Source organism: Tupaia chinensis, unplaced genomic scaffold (assembly GCF_000334495.1).
Source record: "Tupaia chinensis unplaced genomic scaffold, TupChi_1.0 Scaffold139431_1, whole genome shotgun sequence".
NCBI classification, from domain to species: Eukaryota; Metazoa; Chordata; class Mammalia; order Scandentia; family Tupaiidae; genus Tupaia; species Tupaia belangeri.
Window position 1 is genome coordinate 840,647 of NW_006199316.1, and position 17,568 is coordinate 858,214.

At 39.8% G+C, this 17,568-nt stretch overlaps 1 protein-coding gene across 1 annotated transcript in view; it reads right to left on the reverse strand.

The window, feature by feature from the left end:
• Positions 1–17,568, reverse strand: part of RSF1 (remodeling and spacing factor 1) — a 90,398-nt gene that overhangs the window by 50,559 nt on the left and 22,271 nt on the right. Inside the window, exons 2-4 of the mRNA XM_014593008.2 lie at positions 16,017–16,109; positions 10,897–11,102; positions 3,366–3,520 (exon numbers count right to left, since the gene is read on the reverse strand). Of these exons, the coding sequence (XP_014448494.1) occupies positions 3,366–3,520; positions 10,897–11,102; positions 16,017–16,109 (454 nt within the window). The remainder of the gene's footprint in view (positions 1–3,365; positions 3,521–10,896; positions 11,103–16,016; positions 16,110–17,568) is intronic.

The window sequence follows — 17,568 nt, forward strand, 5'->3', positions numbered from 1 at the left end:
CCTCCTTCCCCCCTCACCTTACACTTTTGCGACATTTCTTGCTTTACTACCTTAACTACTTAGATGTTTCCTAGGACTCTTCCTCACTTTCAATCTACTCTTTCGCACCTCACCTTACAACCAAACCTGCCCAAGAACAATATTTACATCTGAGAATAATTAAACTGGTGAACCTGTTGCCTTTCTGTCCAGAGCAGTCCACAACACCTACACCAGAGAGGACCAAGGTAAGCCACAGGAGTTTGGGGGCTGAATTAGAACTGTCTCCAACACCTTATGTGTAAGTGCAGCATTATGATGTGCACAGGGACTATGAAGACAAGACCACCTGTGTGTGCATACTGGGTCTGTCACTATTGGGCTACATGATCATGGGAACAATACTTAAGTCACTCTTTGTCTCACTTCCCTAATGTAAGAAGAAAATGATTAATAATACCCTAATAGGGTTACTTGAGAAGATGATGACTTAATACATGTAAGGCACTAGCAACGCTATTGGTGCATGATAAATGGTCTATGTATTAGCTATTCTACATGCTATGGTGTTTCAAAAAAGCAAGATTTGAATCCACTTTGTTTATTAAACTCTCATAGCTAAAATCATGCTTAGCATATAGATGCACAATAATAAGTACTTGTTGAATGAATAAGAAACATTTTGTTTTAAGAACACAAGAAGTAGAAAAGCACTATTTAAATTAGAAAGGAGAAAAACAGAGATAATTAAATGTCCTAGTCCTCCTCCTCTACTTTCTCAAGAGAAGTCCTCCCCCACAGATGTTCTCTTAGTTGTACTGAAAGGTATTTATCAGCATTCATTGAGAATGTCTCCAGGAGCAGCTGTATGAAAGTCTCTGGTATGTTTCAGGAGCTAAGAGGAGACGGTCTCTATAAACCTCACTATTTAAGGCGTGGTTCCCTGACTGGCAACACCAGCATCACATCGGAGATCTTTGTTCAAATGTTGGTCAGCAGCCCCAGCCACACCTGCTCCATCAGCTTCTGCAGTCTGGAAAGATCCCCAGGTGAACAACATTCACACTCAAGTCTGAGAAGTACTACTCTAGGTCACTCTAATGAAAAAACACAGGTTTCAGAAGGATCAGGGTTCCAATCTAAGTTTTGAAACTTTATTATGGTTATGACCTGGAGCAAGCTGATAAATATCCCATCTTCCTCATCTGTAAAATTCAAGTAGTAATATTAGTTACCTCAAAGAGTGGCTATGAGGATAAAATGAAAATCCATATGCTCCATTTGGATTGGTAGACTATAAAGAAAACAGGATGTGCCCAATAAATGTTAGCTGTTGTTACTGCTGAAGTCCCATCTCTACTAGACTAGAGTATAAGGAAGAGATTTTTCCCTGCTAAGGAAATAGCTGGCTTTGTTTTTCTTCCTACTTTAAATTACACAGTGAGTTTCCCTTCAACATCTGTATCAAATTTAAGATCTCCTAAAAAGAAAAATTACTTCTTAAATTTCTATTACACTGACTTGATTTCCAATTCACATTCTATTCTCTCTGGTTTTGATTTTAATTGTGTATAGGAATAAGTGAGTACATGAATGAGTGACTGAATGGACAAATAATGTTAAGTCTAAACCCAAAACCAATCCTTAGGGAATACTATTCAAAACGGTTGGAAATTCAACAGGGGGTTCAGCCCACACACTTTAAAATTATTACACCTTACTGAAGTAGCCTACAAATTTAATTTTAACCTATAAAAAAGAATTTTTTAAATCATAAATTAAAAATTTCTTATAAATAAAACCACCACAGATATTTGAAATCATATAAAGAATGGTGAAAGGAATACTTAACGTGTATGAACAATACATTCTACATGAAAAGGCACAATTATTTGTTTTCAAGCAATGTTTGCAGATATGGAATGCTTTATGAATGATTACTTTAAAGCATCAAATAAAGAATACATTTTTCTTAGATTCCAATTAAAACATTAGAGGTAGACTAAAATTAAAGGAAGAAAACACATAAAGAAAGCAAATTATTTCCCATCCTTAAAAGGTTTCTTATCAGTAACAAATGGTAACTAAGAGGATGGTATAAATTGCTTTCTTTCCTTCTCCAGAGTGTAGGACTCGGTATTGCTCTAGGAATGTCAGAATTTGATCTGCCTACCTAAGCAACTTAGAAAATTCAATCAGAAATCAGACTTATCAATTATAATTATCAGGACCAGCAGTTAGTGTAATGGCTATGTCACTGGACTCCCACATAGTCAACCACGGTTCGCGTCCTGGACCTGGTGGCTTAAACTCATGCCAGGCGCGTGTGCATGCCCAAGATCCCGAGAGGAGAATGGAGAAGGGACTGCAGCATGGCCATCCCCCCGGGGGTTGATTTTTCACTTTCTGTCTGTCTGTCTCTTTCTGGTGAGCACATGTGCCCTATAGCAAAAACCTCTCCAAAAAAAAAAAAAAACCAAAAAACAAACCTATAATGAACATAAACTAAAATATCCGTAAAGTACAACAGAAAAACAACCTAACTAAAAATGAAAGACAGAACTGAATAGATGTTTTTCCAAAAAAGATATACAAATGGCTAATAAGCACTTGAAAAGATGCTCCATATCACTCATTAGGGGACTAATGACTACAATCAGATACCACTCATGAGCATGGTATTATGACAAAAACAGAAACAAAGACTTGGTGAAGAGGTACAGAAATTGGGAGTCTCTGGTTTTACTTTTCACTACTATCTGTTTCAGAAAACAGTGCTGGAAGTAAAATGTTTTTAAACACCCATTAGCATGGATCATAAAATCAACTTGCGGGGTTAAATCAGTCTTAAAAGTAAAATAGATGAAAAACTTTCAAGAGATATCTGTACACCTAGTTCACAGCAGCATTATTCCCAATAGCCAAAGGAAGACGCAACCTTCAGTATCTACTCATAAATGAATAAACGACATGTGGTTCATACTTACAAAGGAATATTATTCCTTTTTAAGAAAGAAAGGAAATCCCAGTACACGCTACAATATGGATGAACCTTCAAGACATTATGCTATGTGAAGTAAGCCGGTCAAAAAAGGACAAACATTGTGATTCCTCTGATAAGAGGTTGCAAGAACAGTCAAATTCACAGACAGAAAGAATGATAGATATCAGGGGATGGGCAAATAGATGTCTATGCTCAGTTGGGAAAGATGAGCCTTATTCCTTTTTTCCCTTTAATAAAAGAAAAACCAACCTCTTTCTATTATATAAAGACTCCCAAATTTAAAGACTGAGGTAGAAATTCAGAACTGTATAGTTGGGGAGAGGAGTTGAAGAAGATAGAAGAGAATACAAAACAAAGCAAAACAAAACACACAAAAAAAAACCTTGTTTAGGTGTCTCTTCCTCCTTTTTAGTCTCCTCCTCCTCTAAGTTAGGACTTTCGCGGGAAGAGCTGTCTTGTTGGCTAGAGCTTTTCAATAGTACAGGATCGATCTGTGCTTTCAGGAGTGCAAGAGTCTCAGCCAGCTCGTTTCGATTTCTAAACAAGGGAAAAATAAGACAACGTGAAAATCTTCTAAAGAACTTTCTAAATAATATCTATTGGAAATTGAAATGAAAAGAGGAAAAATACATTAAGAACATTGAAAACACTGGTACAGCTAGACCTAATTACCTGAATTAAAAATAGTGTTAAGGAAGAATACATATTAAAATATACTACTAGCAAAGGATGAATAGTTAAGATTTTTCTCTTTGTTGAATAGAATGGTAGAGATCTCTTTGGATGAAAAGTAAAGTAGAAACATGTTTAAACAAAAATTGAAGTTTCATAGCTTTTTTTTTTTTTTTTGAGGGGTTTTTGCTATAGGGCGCGTGCGCTCGCCAGACAGACAGAGAGACAGAAAGCGAGAAATCACCCCCCAGGGTGTATGGTCATGCCGCAGTCCCTTCTCCTCCATTCTCCTCTCGGGATCTTGGGCATGCACGCACACGTGCCCGGCGTGACTTCAAGCCACCAGGTCTAGGACGCGAACCGCGGTCGACTACGTGGGAGTCCAGCGACATAGCCATTACGCTAACTGCTGGTTCCCCCAAGTTTCATAGCTTTTAAATGTACTATGCAATTACAGGGCTGGCAGGTGGTGTGATGGTTAAGGCAGATGGACTCCCTCGTGGCTGACTGTGGTTTGAGTCTTAGACCTGGCAGCTTGTTTTCTCACTTTCCTTCTCTCTCTCTCCCTGCCTCTCTCTGGTCAACTTTAAAAAAATAAAATAATGATAATGAATACAATTAAAGAAAATTCGTTAAAAAAAAAACCTATGCAATCTCTAGGGAGATAAAACCAACATAAAACTTGAATGAAGAACTTTATTTTTTAGCAAAATGATTCAAGTTCATGATATATTTGGAAATAAGAACTCTTTTTGACCTTTGGAGTTAATAGTACTTGATACTGTTATAAAATTATGATCCAGAACTTCCTAAATAATTATGGCAAATAGACCTACCAACAGCTCAAAAACCTAAGTTTAGATTGCTGACGTTTTTTCCATCAATTATGCTTTATCACTACAAGAATGGAATTCAGCTTGATTTTAAAATAGCAGAACATCCCACATAAATAAGATTCTAATCCATAAATTCTACATGTTATTATCAAAAGCAGAGGTTTATTATGCCCAATTTAAATGCTACTTACAAACAAGAAATATTTGTATGTTTCTCCTGTTTAAAACAAGCAATCAAGAATGAAGACAAAAATTAAGCCCTGAACTGAAAACTGAGAAACTTAATTCTAGATCTGCTACCAAGCTAGCTGCACATCATTCTCCCATTTGTATTCTCCGAGTAGAGTACGCTCCTCTAATGCAATGTGGTTGGTTGACATTAGGATGAAACTACTTATTTTCTCATCCGTCATGACACGTCTCCTGTGCCCTCCCCCATCCAACCTCTGTGTCAACTAGACTTCACTGCCTGAGAGAGGGACTCGCCTTATTAAGTAGGCTGTAACAAAATAATGAATGAATAGAATCCTTCTTACTGGATGATGATGTGCCCCCAAACAAGTCATATCTTCATGGTGCTGATGAACTCAATAGTAGATCCAGAACTCAGTTTCTCAATGGACATTTTTCAGAAATTAAAAATGATAACAATTTATTGTGTATGGGAATGAATGCACATTTGTACATATCAGATGAGTGTACACAACAAAATGAATGGTCTTGAATTTTTAATTATCTAATAGAAGGTCAAACTAGATGTTTTCTCAAACTCCTAATACTGTCTCCATTTTACAGAAAGAAAAGTTAGGACCCAAAGACTTTATTTTTGGCAAAGATTGTCACTTTGCCAGAATGCCACTCGCTGCAGCTGCCATTTGGTCCACAGGTGGCCATGTGAGAGCTTTAAGCTCTAGGACATAGGGCTGGTCCTACACTATCCCTATCATGAAAAGCTTCAAAACCTAAGACAGCCAGCCAATATTGCTGGGAAAATCCATTTCAGTCATTTCCACTACTCAAAGTGACAAAGGAATTTAGCAGTAACATTTACTGAAGAACCACTCCCTAAAGGCTTTTAACCTGATTACGGTGTTTAACACAAGCCTAATGTAGTTATTATCATACGAGCACAGAAAACTATCCAGCTTTGGGTTTCTTTTGACCCGACAATTATATTAAATGTGCTAGAAAAAAAATTTTAAAACCTAAATTTGAACTAATTAGAGGTTAAATATGAAATACTCAAATCATATCCAAGTATCTTAACTATTTCTCTCTCACTTGCTTTCCTGTCTCCAAACCATTTCTCCCATCAGTCATATTAAATCGGACATATCCCTCCAAAATACCACGCTATCTCTGGATGGTAAATGATTGTTATTTCTGCTTTTGTAGTCTGGAATGTGTTCTCCATGGCTAACTCCAATTACTCCTTCAGAGAAAAGCACAGAATGGATTAAAAAATAAATCTGGTGCTACATGTAGAAAAAGACATTCAGCCATAAAAAAGAATGAAGTATTGATTACACTACATGGATGAACCTTGTAACATTATGCTATCTGGAAGTATGTAAGTATAAAAGACCATATAATCTATGATTCTAGATGAAAAGTACAGAATGGGTAAACTATAGAAATAGAAAGAAGAAGACAGTGGCTTGGAAAAGAATGCCACCCTGAAAAGGTTGAACAATAACAGAACTCTAGATACATCCAGCATGGAGTGCTGATTGGATATGCTGGCAGAGTGAAAGAAGAGTCAAGGATGTGCCTGGAGGGACCGGCAGTGGCAGTAATTCAATACTGGACCAACCCAGGAGGGCCCTGAGTTCATGTCTGCAGATCTCTCTGTACACATGAGGCACATGCATGTGTGGCCTGTGACTTGGACTGGCTAAGGCTGAGTGTGACTCATGGTGCAAAAACCCTTGGGGATGCCTGCCTTACTTTCCTTTCCACCAAAATAGAAATCATTTTTTTTTTTAGAATTATCTAACTTAATTAATTAATTAATTCATTCATTCATTCATTTAATTTGACCAGAGAGAGACAGAGAAAGAATGAGAGAGAGAGAAAGAGAGAGAGAAAGGAAGAAAGCAAGCCACCAGGTTCAGGACTTGAACTGTGGTCGGCCATGTGGGAGTGTCCAGCGCCTTAACCACCATGCCACCTGTTGGTTCCCCAGAAATAAAATTTTAAACAATTAAAAAGGATGTATCCTAGGGACCAGCAGATGGCATAATGGCTACATACCTAGACTCCCATGTAATCAACAGCAGTTCGAGTCCTGGACCCAGTGGCTTAAAATCACCCTGGGAGTGTGTGCATGCATGCCCAGGATCCCAAGGAGGGACTGTGGTGTGGCCATGGCCATTCTCCCTGGGGGGTGATTTCTCTCTTTCTATCTCTCTGTCTTACTGGCAAGCACATGCACCCTATAGAAAAAAACCTTTCCAAAAAATTTAAAAAAAAAAGGATGTACCCTAAGGTTCTGGACCCAAGAAACTGAAACGATTGGCTGCTATTAACTGAAATGAGATAAATAAGTTGAAATGTTTTAGACAGACTGTCTTATTTTGACTTCACCAGATTTTAAATCAACAATTGTATCTTATTATCTGTACCTTTAATCTAGACCTCTGTTAAATGGGCATATTATCCTAACAATTTTCTTAAAGAATTATTTACTCAATTTTTTATTTATTCATTCATTTAATTTGACCAGAGAGGGGGGGAGTGAGAAAGCAAGCCACCAGGGCTGGTTCTTGAACCCTGGTCAGCCATGTGGGAGCATCCAGCACCTTAACCACCATGCCACTTGCTAGTCCCTTATCCTAACAATTTTATTCTGTAATGTTTTCTCCCAGTCTGTGGGTTGTTTGGAGTTTGAGTTAATGGCAATTGTTAAGCCTTTCAGAAGCAATAAAACTGAATGATTGACCATGGTTCAAGTCCCAGACCTAGCAGCTTGCTTTTTCTCTCTCTTGTCAAACTGAATAACAATAATAAAGAAAATTAAATAAATAATTCTTAAAAAAAAAAAAAAAAGCAATTGAACTGAGACTCCAATTCAATAAAAATAAACAGACAAAACAAAACAAAGTCAAGAGTAGGGATCATCTTTTGCCAAGTGGGAAACAAGTGCTTCCATAACACCCTGGGATGACCTCCATTCACAGACCACGTAACACTGGTCTGATAATATCACATACTATTTCTCTGCATCTTTCTCCCAGAACCCTAAGGAAAACTCAAGAAATGGGACAATATCTTTACATCTGCAGAGCATAGTACAGTATAAACATAGCAATTCTTTTGTAAATAATTGTATGATCTCAGAGATCAGCAATCATATTATAGCTTTTCTTGTATAAACTCCAAATTACTGAGGAGACAAAACACTTGGGTCGACCCATGGTGTGGGTAAGAGGGCTGGATCCCACATGAGTGACTACGTGGTTTGAAAATGGATCAGGCATGTGTGCTGCATGCCTGAAATCCCAAAGGGATGAGAAAGACTTTCAGCAAGACCATAACCCACGGTGTGGCCTCACTTTTGTGTGCCTTCTGTCTCTAACTAGCAAAAGCATGTGTTCTCTGTCAAAAATTAAAAAAAAAAAAAAAAAAAAGAATAGCCATCATCAAACCAGAAAATTAAAAATGTCACAAATTTTTATAGGCGCAAAAAAAAAAAAAAAAAAGAAGGGAGGGATAGTTAGTAATACTAACCAATAAGTAAAATTATTAAGAAATTAACACTCATGACCAAGTAGTTTGTTCTAGGCTTACACCTAATGTGACAGGAATTAGTTCATATAATCCTAAGATAACTGAATTAATAGATAAGAACTTACTCCCATCCTTTTTTTTTTGGAGAGGTTTTCGCTATAGGGCGCGTGCGCTCGCCAGACAGACAGAGACATAGAGACAGAAAGTGAGAAATCACTCCCCAGGGGGGATGGTCACGCTGCAATCCTTTCTCCTCCATTCTCCCCTTGGGATCTTGGGCACGCACGCACATGCGCCCGGTGTGAGTTCTAAGCCACCGGGTCAGGACGCGAACCGCGGTCGACTACATGGGAGTCCAGTGACATAGCCATTACGCTAACTGCTAGTTCCCTCCTATCCTTTTTTTTGAAGAGGTTTTCCTGTTAGGGTACATGTGCTTGCCAGAGAGAGACAGAGACAGTGAGAAGAAAAGTGAGAAATCACCCCCCAGAGGGGATGGCCACACTGCCATCCCTTTCTCCTTCCAGATTTTGGGCACACATGCACACGCAACTGTCTTGAGTTTCAAGCCACAGGGTGCAGGACTCGAACCATGGTGAACCATGTGAGAGTCTGGCGACATAACTGCTACACCATCTCCCTGGTCCCAAATGAGAAAGCAAGCCACCAGGTCTGGTAATTGAACAAGGTCAGTAATGTGGGAGTCCAGCGCCTCAATCACCATGCCATCTGGTGGCCCCCCCACTTACATCTTATAGATGAGGAAACAGAGTTCACATCGAGAGGCAGGGTAACCTGCTGAGGTCACAGCTAATACAATCCAATAGAAATAAATTCTAGATTGTCTGACTTTAGAGTGCTGTGGTTTTTGTTTGTTTGCTTTGTTTCGTTTTTGGCACCATAGGGTACAACGCAATTGTCAGACAGAGGGAAAACGAGAAAATCACTGGGCATTCCCCGCCACCACCATCCCAGGGATGGCCATGCCAGAATCCCTTCTCCTGCTTTATCCTCTCAGGATTTGGGGCACAGGGAGACATGTACCCAGCGTGATTTTCAAGCCACAGGGTCTGGGACTTAAACTGCAGTTATCGAAGTGGGAGTCCAGCATCTTAAGTACCATGCCACCTAGTTCACCATTTCTAACAAATGCATACACTACTACTAACATAAGGAATATTACTACCATTCAAGGAAATTTTCTTCTTTTTCTTCCTACTCAATCCTTCTCACCCACCAAAGAAAGAAATTAGTTTTGATGTTTATAACCATAGATTAAGAATAAAGGTAAGAAACCAGCAGATGGCATACTGGTCACATTGCTGGACTTACACGTGGCTGACTGTGGTTCAAGTCCTGGACCTGATGGCTTGAAACTCACACTGAGTGTTTATGTATGCATGCCCAAAATCCCGAGAGGAGACTGGAGGAAAAGGAATTGTGCCATGGCCATCCCCCCTCCAGGGGTGGTGTGTGTGATTTCTCACTTTCTATCTGTCTCTGGCAAGTGCACATGCTCTATAGCAAAAATCTCTCTTCATAAAAACAATAAAGGTATAAAGAACATTCTTATATGAAGTTTTTTGTAAATGTATTTTCATTTCTCCAATGTGATATAGGTGTGAAATTAATAGGTATGGGTAATGAGTAGTTAACCTATGAGGAAACTGGAAAACATTTCCCAAAGTGGTTATACAATTTTACATTCCCATCAGCAAGGTGGGAGAGTTTCAGTTGGTTCACATCCTTGCTAACATTTAGTATGGTAAGTCATTTTTCATTTCAGTCATTCCAGTGGAGGTCAAGTAGACCTTGGGAATGCTCTAATAAAAAATGATGCTAAACACTTTTTCATGAAAACTTTGGCCATATGTACATGTTCTTTATGAAGTTAACTCCTCACCAGTCTACATGAAGTTCTGGCTTCCTTGGTAGACGTGATGGTTAATACTAGGTGTCACCTTGACTGGATGAAGGAATACTGAGGACTGGCACATCATTATTTCTAAGTGTGTCTGGAGGGTGTTTTTAAAGGAGATTGGCCTGTGACTTAGTGGATTAAGATCCACCTCAATCTGGGCAGGAATCATTTAATCAAAAGGCAGTCCCAAGAGAACAAAAAAGGTAGAGGAAGAACAATTGCCCCCACCCTTTTCTCTTTCAGCTGGAGCTGAGCCAATCTTTTACATCTGCCCTTGGACAGCCAAACTCAAGGCTCTCCAGTCTTTGGACTGTAGGATTCACACCAGCAACCCCTGTGGTTTTCAGTTCTAAGGCCTTTGGCAACAACAGAAAATATACTAAGTCAAGATGCACTGGCAAAATTAAGATAAGTAGCAATAAACAGATAATGCTTAATAGACAATTATAAATTTGAGCTAAGAACCCAACAGTGCTTGCATTTTGTTTCTAACAGTGTAGTTGTCTGTGCATATAATTTGTACATGCTCATATTCTGGCTTCCGGAAGTACAAGATATATATCCTAATATGGATTTAACTGATAAATACGTTCACTATTTGACAAATAATGAAGTGCCTACTCTGGGTAGTGTGCTGGGCACTAGACTAGGCCTTGGAAATTCCCCAAATACACAAAAAAAGGAGCACCCTTGCCTCATAGATCTCATTCTAGTAGAGATCAATTAATAAACAAGCAAATAGATGTAAAAAATACCTGACAATGCACTTCCATGAAGAGCCATCTTGATCATCCTGTTCTTCTATGTACATTCTGACATTGTGATCTTGGTCCAACTGATACCAGTACATGAGGCCATCTTTGTCTCGTCCAATAGGCTGGAGACGCATATTATCAGCATCTTCCTCATTAATAATATTCTTGAATTTGAGATTGTCATCAAACTGACACTCACATAGGTACTGAAAAATAGTCATTAACATGGCTTAAAATATTTCACGAAATGTTTCTCCATCACAATAAATAGGATACAAGCACAGGATTAATTTAGACAGAAGCCAGCAGAATATATATCAGTTTAACCATTGTTTACTATGCTCTTCCCCCCTTTGTATAGCATATTTAGGATAACCAACTTAAAAAGATGAAATTCAAATTAACATTTTCTTTCTAATGTTACACGTTCACAAGTTTATCATAGCCACTGACACACAAATAAAATTATACATAAAATGAGCCTGTTTGGGGACCAGCAAGTGGTGTAATGGTTATGTCACTGGACTCCCATGTGGCCGACAGCAATCTGAGTCCCGGACTCGCGGCTTGAAATTCATACCAGTGTGTGCCCAAAATCCAGAGAGAAGAATGGAGGAGAGGGGACTGCATCATGGCCATCTTCCCAGGGCATTATTTCTACTTTCTGTCTGTCTTTCTGTCTCTCCGGTGAGCACACATGCCCTATAACAGAAACATCACTAAAATAAAATAAAATAAAATTAACCTATTTGTTAAAAATTCCCAAATTTCCTAATATAAATTTTAAAAAGAATTATTTATTCATTTGTTTTAATTTGACTAGAGAGAGGGACACAGAGAGGGAAAGTAAGAAAACAAGCAGTCAGGTCTGGGACTTGAATCACAGTCAACCATGTGGGAGTCCAGGGCCTTAACCAACACACTACTTACTGGCTCCTAGTATAAATTTTTAAAAATTTTTACTTATTTATTTTAAAAATTTTAGAATTAGGGACCAGTAGTTAGCTTAATGGCTATGTCGCTGGACTCCCATGTAGTCGACCGCGGTTCAAGTCCCGGACCTGGTGGCTTAAACTCACACTGGGCGTGTGTGTGTGAGTGCCCAAGATCCCAAGAGGAGAATGGAAGAGAAGGGACTGTGGCGTTGCCATCTCCCCTGGGGGGTGATTTCTCGCTTTCTGTCTCTCTGTTTCTCTTTGTCTTTCTGGTGAGCGCATGAGCCCTATAGCAAAAACCTCTAAAAAAAAAAAAAAATTTTAGAATTAAATTGTTTTTAAAATGATAAACATACATGCATTTATGATGAACAACATGGTACTTTGGTACATGGATAAATAAAAGCTAGTTAACACATCTATTACCTCATATACTCATTATTTTTTGTGGAGAGCATATTGAATATCTATTCTCTTAGCAATTTTCAAACATGCGATATATTGTTATTAACAACTGTCACCATGTTGTATAATAGCTCTCCTGAGCCAGTATCTCTTATTGAACTAATTTTTTTAAGAATTATTTAGTTTTATTTATTATTATTATTTCTTAAATTTTGGCCACAGAGAGAGAGAAAGGGAAAGTGAAAAACCAAGCCGCCAGATCCAGGACTAGAACCATGGCCAGCCACGTGGGAGTCCAGTGCCCATAACCGTCACACCACCTGCTGGCCCCCAAACTGAATTTCTCTAGCTTTGACCAATGTGTTCCCAATCAACCCTCATCCCCTGGTAACCACGAGTAAATGAGATCATGGAGCATATTCTACTTTACTCAATATAACGTGTTCTAATTTTATCTACGTTGTCACAAGTTCTAAGATTTCCAATCAATAAGAACGAAGGAAGGAGAGAAGGAAGGAAGGGAGAAAGAAAAAGAAAGAGTAGGAGAGAGAAGAGGTATATCAGGGTATCACCATGCCACCATCCTCCTGCCCCACTTCTCATTCAGCTTCGGTGCCCAGTCTGCTTCGGTTGCTATGGTAACCAAATCTGGGCCTCCTCTGTTGTCCCAGTGTCATGCAGCCATACCTAGCTGCTTGTGCCACCACTGGTAGGCCAAGATTTCCTCCATTTCAAAGGCTGACTAGTATTCCATTGTGTATATATGCTATATTTTCTTAGTCCATTGGATGGACACTTAGGCTGGTCTCATATTTTGGCTATTAAGAATAATGCTGAAGTGGGACCAGCAGTTAGTATAATGGCTATGTCGCTGGACTCCCATGTAGTCAACCGTGGTTCGAATCCCGGACCCCGTGGCTTAAACTCACGCCGGCCAGATGTACGTGCATGCTCAAGATCTTCAGAGGAGAAAAGAGGAGAAGGGATTGTGGCGGGGTCATCCCTCCAGGGGGGTGATTTTTTGCTTTCTCTCTGTCCTTCTGGCGAGCGCACATGCCCTATAGCAAAAACCTCTCCAAAAAAAAAAAAAAAGAATAATGCTGAAGTGAACATGGGAGTACAGATCTCTCACTGAAATACTGATTGGGGGGCCACCAGGTGGCATGGTGCTTGAGATACTGATTCCCACATGGGCAACCGCACTTCGAATCCCAGACCTGGCGGCTTCAATAATCATGCCAGGCACATGTGTGAGCGTCCATGAGAGGAAAATGGAGGGGAAGGGACATTGCAGCATGGCCATGGCCCCTGGGGGGTGATTTCTCGCTTCTATCTCTCTATGGCAATGCACACACCTTATACCAAAAAAAGTCTCAAAAAAAAAAAAAAAACCATCCAAGAATTTAAGACCTCAGTGAGCACATCGGGGGCCACCTAAATTATGTTTATTCAAGCTACAAGTCAGTTACCCACAGATATTTTGGTTTAGAATAAAACTATTTTTTTGGGTTTACTCATAGGTATTTTATTTTTTTTAATTTTTATTTTTTTGAGAGGTTTTTGCTATAGGACAGACAGAAAGAGACATAGAGACAGAAAGCGAGAAATCACCCCCTGGGGGGATGGTCACGCCACAATCCCTTCTCCTCCATTCTCCTCTCGGGATCTTGGGTATGCATGCACACGCGCCCGGCGTGAGATTTAAGCCACCGGGTCCGGGATGCGAACCACGGTCGACTATGTGGGAGTCCAGCGACATAGCCATTACGCTAACTGCTAGTTCCCAAGTGTTTTATTTTTTAATAGAATAAATCTCTTTCAATATTTAAAGTTTTAGGGACTAACAGATGGCGTAATGGTCACGTTGTTGGACTCCTAAAAGGCTGACTACAGTTTGAGTCGCAGACCTGGAGGTTAAAACTCATGCCGTATGTGTGTGTGTGTGTGTGTGTGCGCGCGTTAAGTGCCTAAAATCCTGAGAGGATAATGGATTCGAGACTGTGCCATGGCCATCTTCCCTAGGAGGTGATTTCTTACTGTCTACCTCTCTGTCTCTGTCTCTTCAGAGACTACACCTGCCCTATAGCAAAAATCACTTAAAAAAATAGATAAATAAGAGTTTTATTATTTCTGTTGACAAACCACAAGGAATAATCTTACATAGGGATCATAAGCTGGTCTAAGGTCAGGTAAATCTCCATAACACACCTTAAAATCTGACCTTATTACTTTCGACGTTTTTAGAAAAGTATTTAGGAAGGCCAGAAGGTAGCACAGAGGTAGCTGAATACTACATTGCTGACTTCGTTGTTTGAGTCTAGTACCTGGTGGCTTGGCCATGTGTGAGTGTGTGCCCAAAATCTCAAGAGGACAATGGAGGAGAAGAGACTATGGTATGTCCATCCTCCCATGGGGTGATTTCTCACTTTCTCTCTCTGACTCTCTTTGGTGAGTACACACGCTCTATAGCAAAAAACAAAAAAGAATTTGTGGGTCTTGCCAAATTTCATGTATGCTTAACAGCAATTAACATCTAACAACAAAATGGCAGCTACTTTATAGTCCTACCCTACCTTAAAAAAAAAAGCCAAGGGACCAGCAGGTGGCATGGTGGTTAAGGTGCTTAACTCCCACCTGGCCGATCACGGTCTGAGTCTTGAACCTGGTGGCTCGAAAATCAATCTGTGTATGTGTGTGTGTGTGTGTGTGTGTGTGTGTGTGTGTGTGTGTGCATGCGTGTGCACATTCCCAAAATTCCAGAGGAGAGGAGACTGAAGTGTGACGAACCCCCTGGAGGGTGATTTCTCACTTTCTTTCTCAGTGTCTCTGGTGAGCACACATGCCCTATAGTAAAAACCTCAAAAAGAAAAAAATACACACACACACACACACACACACACACACACTGATATATTTTAAGAACATTTGTAACATCGTGAGGTCCTCTAAATAATCTTAGTAGTAGTAAAAACTTTATTCATCTTTTTTACAAAAAGTATTTTTTCCCTGTAATGTGCTGGGTACTTTGCTACTAACTAGGGCCAACGCTAGGTATTATACAGGGAAAGAAAGGGAACTATAAGCCTCCATCGAGATGACCCATTTGATCAAGTGGATTTGGTATATGAGAGTTTGTCATTAAGGACACAGTGGCATGCCCCTGGCCCTCAGAAAAACATTATCAACACTACTGAGTAAATCCACAGAAGAGTAACCACAAGTTTACAGTATACAGCGAAGACTGTGAAAGCGGCAAACCGTGACTAAAACTAATCTGCTCAATGGCTTGCACATTTTGTTACTGTCGCTACAGGCAGGACAGTTAAACCTAGATACACTTAGTTGTTGGAAAACAATAAAAAATAGTAAATCACAGGACAGACTGTTTTTCGTCAACAAAAAAAAAAAGAGAAGGGAAGAGTTTACTGTTCGTTTCCAGCAACAATTTGAATGTCTACTTTTTTGGGCCGGTAGCTGTGGCACAGCTAAACAGTGCCGTTATGAGGCTCATGGACCCCATGTGAGTCCTGGGTCTTGTCCAGGGTCTCCTTAAACACGCTGGGCACAGGCTGTGTGCCCAGCATCCAGGCGGCTGACGCAGGGGGTGGTCTGTAGTATGAAGACCTTTCTGAAGGTGCCTGTTTCTATTCTCATGGAAGAAATCAAATAAAATAAAACTTAAAAAAAAAAAAGTGTACTTATTATTTACGATTCAATTTAACCAGGAGTCAAAAGTGAAATTTAAATGAAAACAGTGGTAGTAAACAGTAAAGTTATTACCTTCAAGAGTGCTAGTTTACATTCAACGCTCATTTCAAGATAGCCCTTCTTCTCCATCTCCCATGCCCAGGTGCTGTTAAATTCTTGGCATATCTGTCAGAGAAAGTTATTGTCTTAATATACGAAAGCAGTTTTAATTTACATTGGCAGTCTAGTGAAAACAATTTTAATTTACACTGCAAGTCTAGTATGACTCTGATTAAGTGTTCTTGCTAATAGAAATTTATAAAGGAAAACATTTACACCAAACAGTCCAATCCAATTCTACCCTAAAATGTGTACTACTTAAACCCATCAGAAATGCTTAGTATTGTCTATTAACTGCATGTAAGGTAAGAAGTGCTGTCTGTAGTTCTCAAAAACTTTACATACATTTCTGGGGTACATTTTCCCACTTGAAAATAACTATTTGATTCCATCTTTCCAAACAGCAAGAAGTTCCTTAAAGGCAAGGATAATGGTTTATTCATCTTTTATACCTAAAACAGGAGGTTCAAAACACATTCCAAGTAGTACACATATTTAAAATCAAGCTTCCCTCTAATTCATTGTACTCCTATTTATGTGTGAAAAAAAATTCCATCATGTAGCCTTTGAGACCTTCTATAATATGGTTGTAATGCAAATGGCTAGGCCTCTCTTCATATGTAAGCATCTGAGGCAAACCAGAGCCACCATAATGGACTGAAGAAAGAAAATCTGAATAAACACTCTACTCAAGTCAGGGCAGGAAACTTCTCCCACCAGTAGTTCCTTGGATGAAGCCAACAGGGCAATCAACACTGAGAGATTCCATGGGTTCTATGAGTTCTATGAACCGTTTTTTGGTTTTTTTTTCCAGCAATGAGAGGGAACAGTAACAACATCGATCTTAAAGACTGTTAAGGAGGCATAAAAAATGATATAAAATGCCTAGCAATTTCATGCTCTTTTTGCAATTCAAGTAGCAAAGAGCATAATGAGGGCCAAGGGAGAAGAACCAGTACAAGGTAAGAGATTATTCTGGTGCAAGTACAGCTGGCTAGACAGGCAGGAAGAAGGAAAAGAAGCGCGCAAGTGGGGTGGCTTGTATGACCCTCAATCCAGAATAAGACCAGGATGGCACTTCCAGGATGGCTACCTTTTTTCTATATTGCAATACTGTCATGTTTTCTACCAATCTGTACAATAAAATCACATAAGATCAATATTAGCACAGAAAAAGAAGGACCAGCAAATGGTGTAACGGTTACATCACTGGACTCCCAGGTAGTCAACCACAGTTTGAGTCCCAGACCTGGCAGCTTAAAACTCACACTGGGCACGTGTGTGTGGGGGCCCTAAATCCTGAGAGGAGAATGGAGGAGAAGGAATTTCAGTGCGGCCCTCCCCCTTGGGGAGTGACTTCTCACTTTCTGTCTCTCTGAAGAGCACAGTCCCTATAGCAAAAAATCTCTCTTGAAAAATGTATGGCCGGCCCCCCGGCCCCGCGCCATGGCTGCAACCCGCGGCGGGACTTGCGCGGGCCCTCCCGGGCTCAGCGCGTTCCCCCGGGACCCGCGCCAAGGGGGCG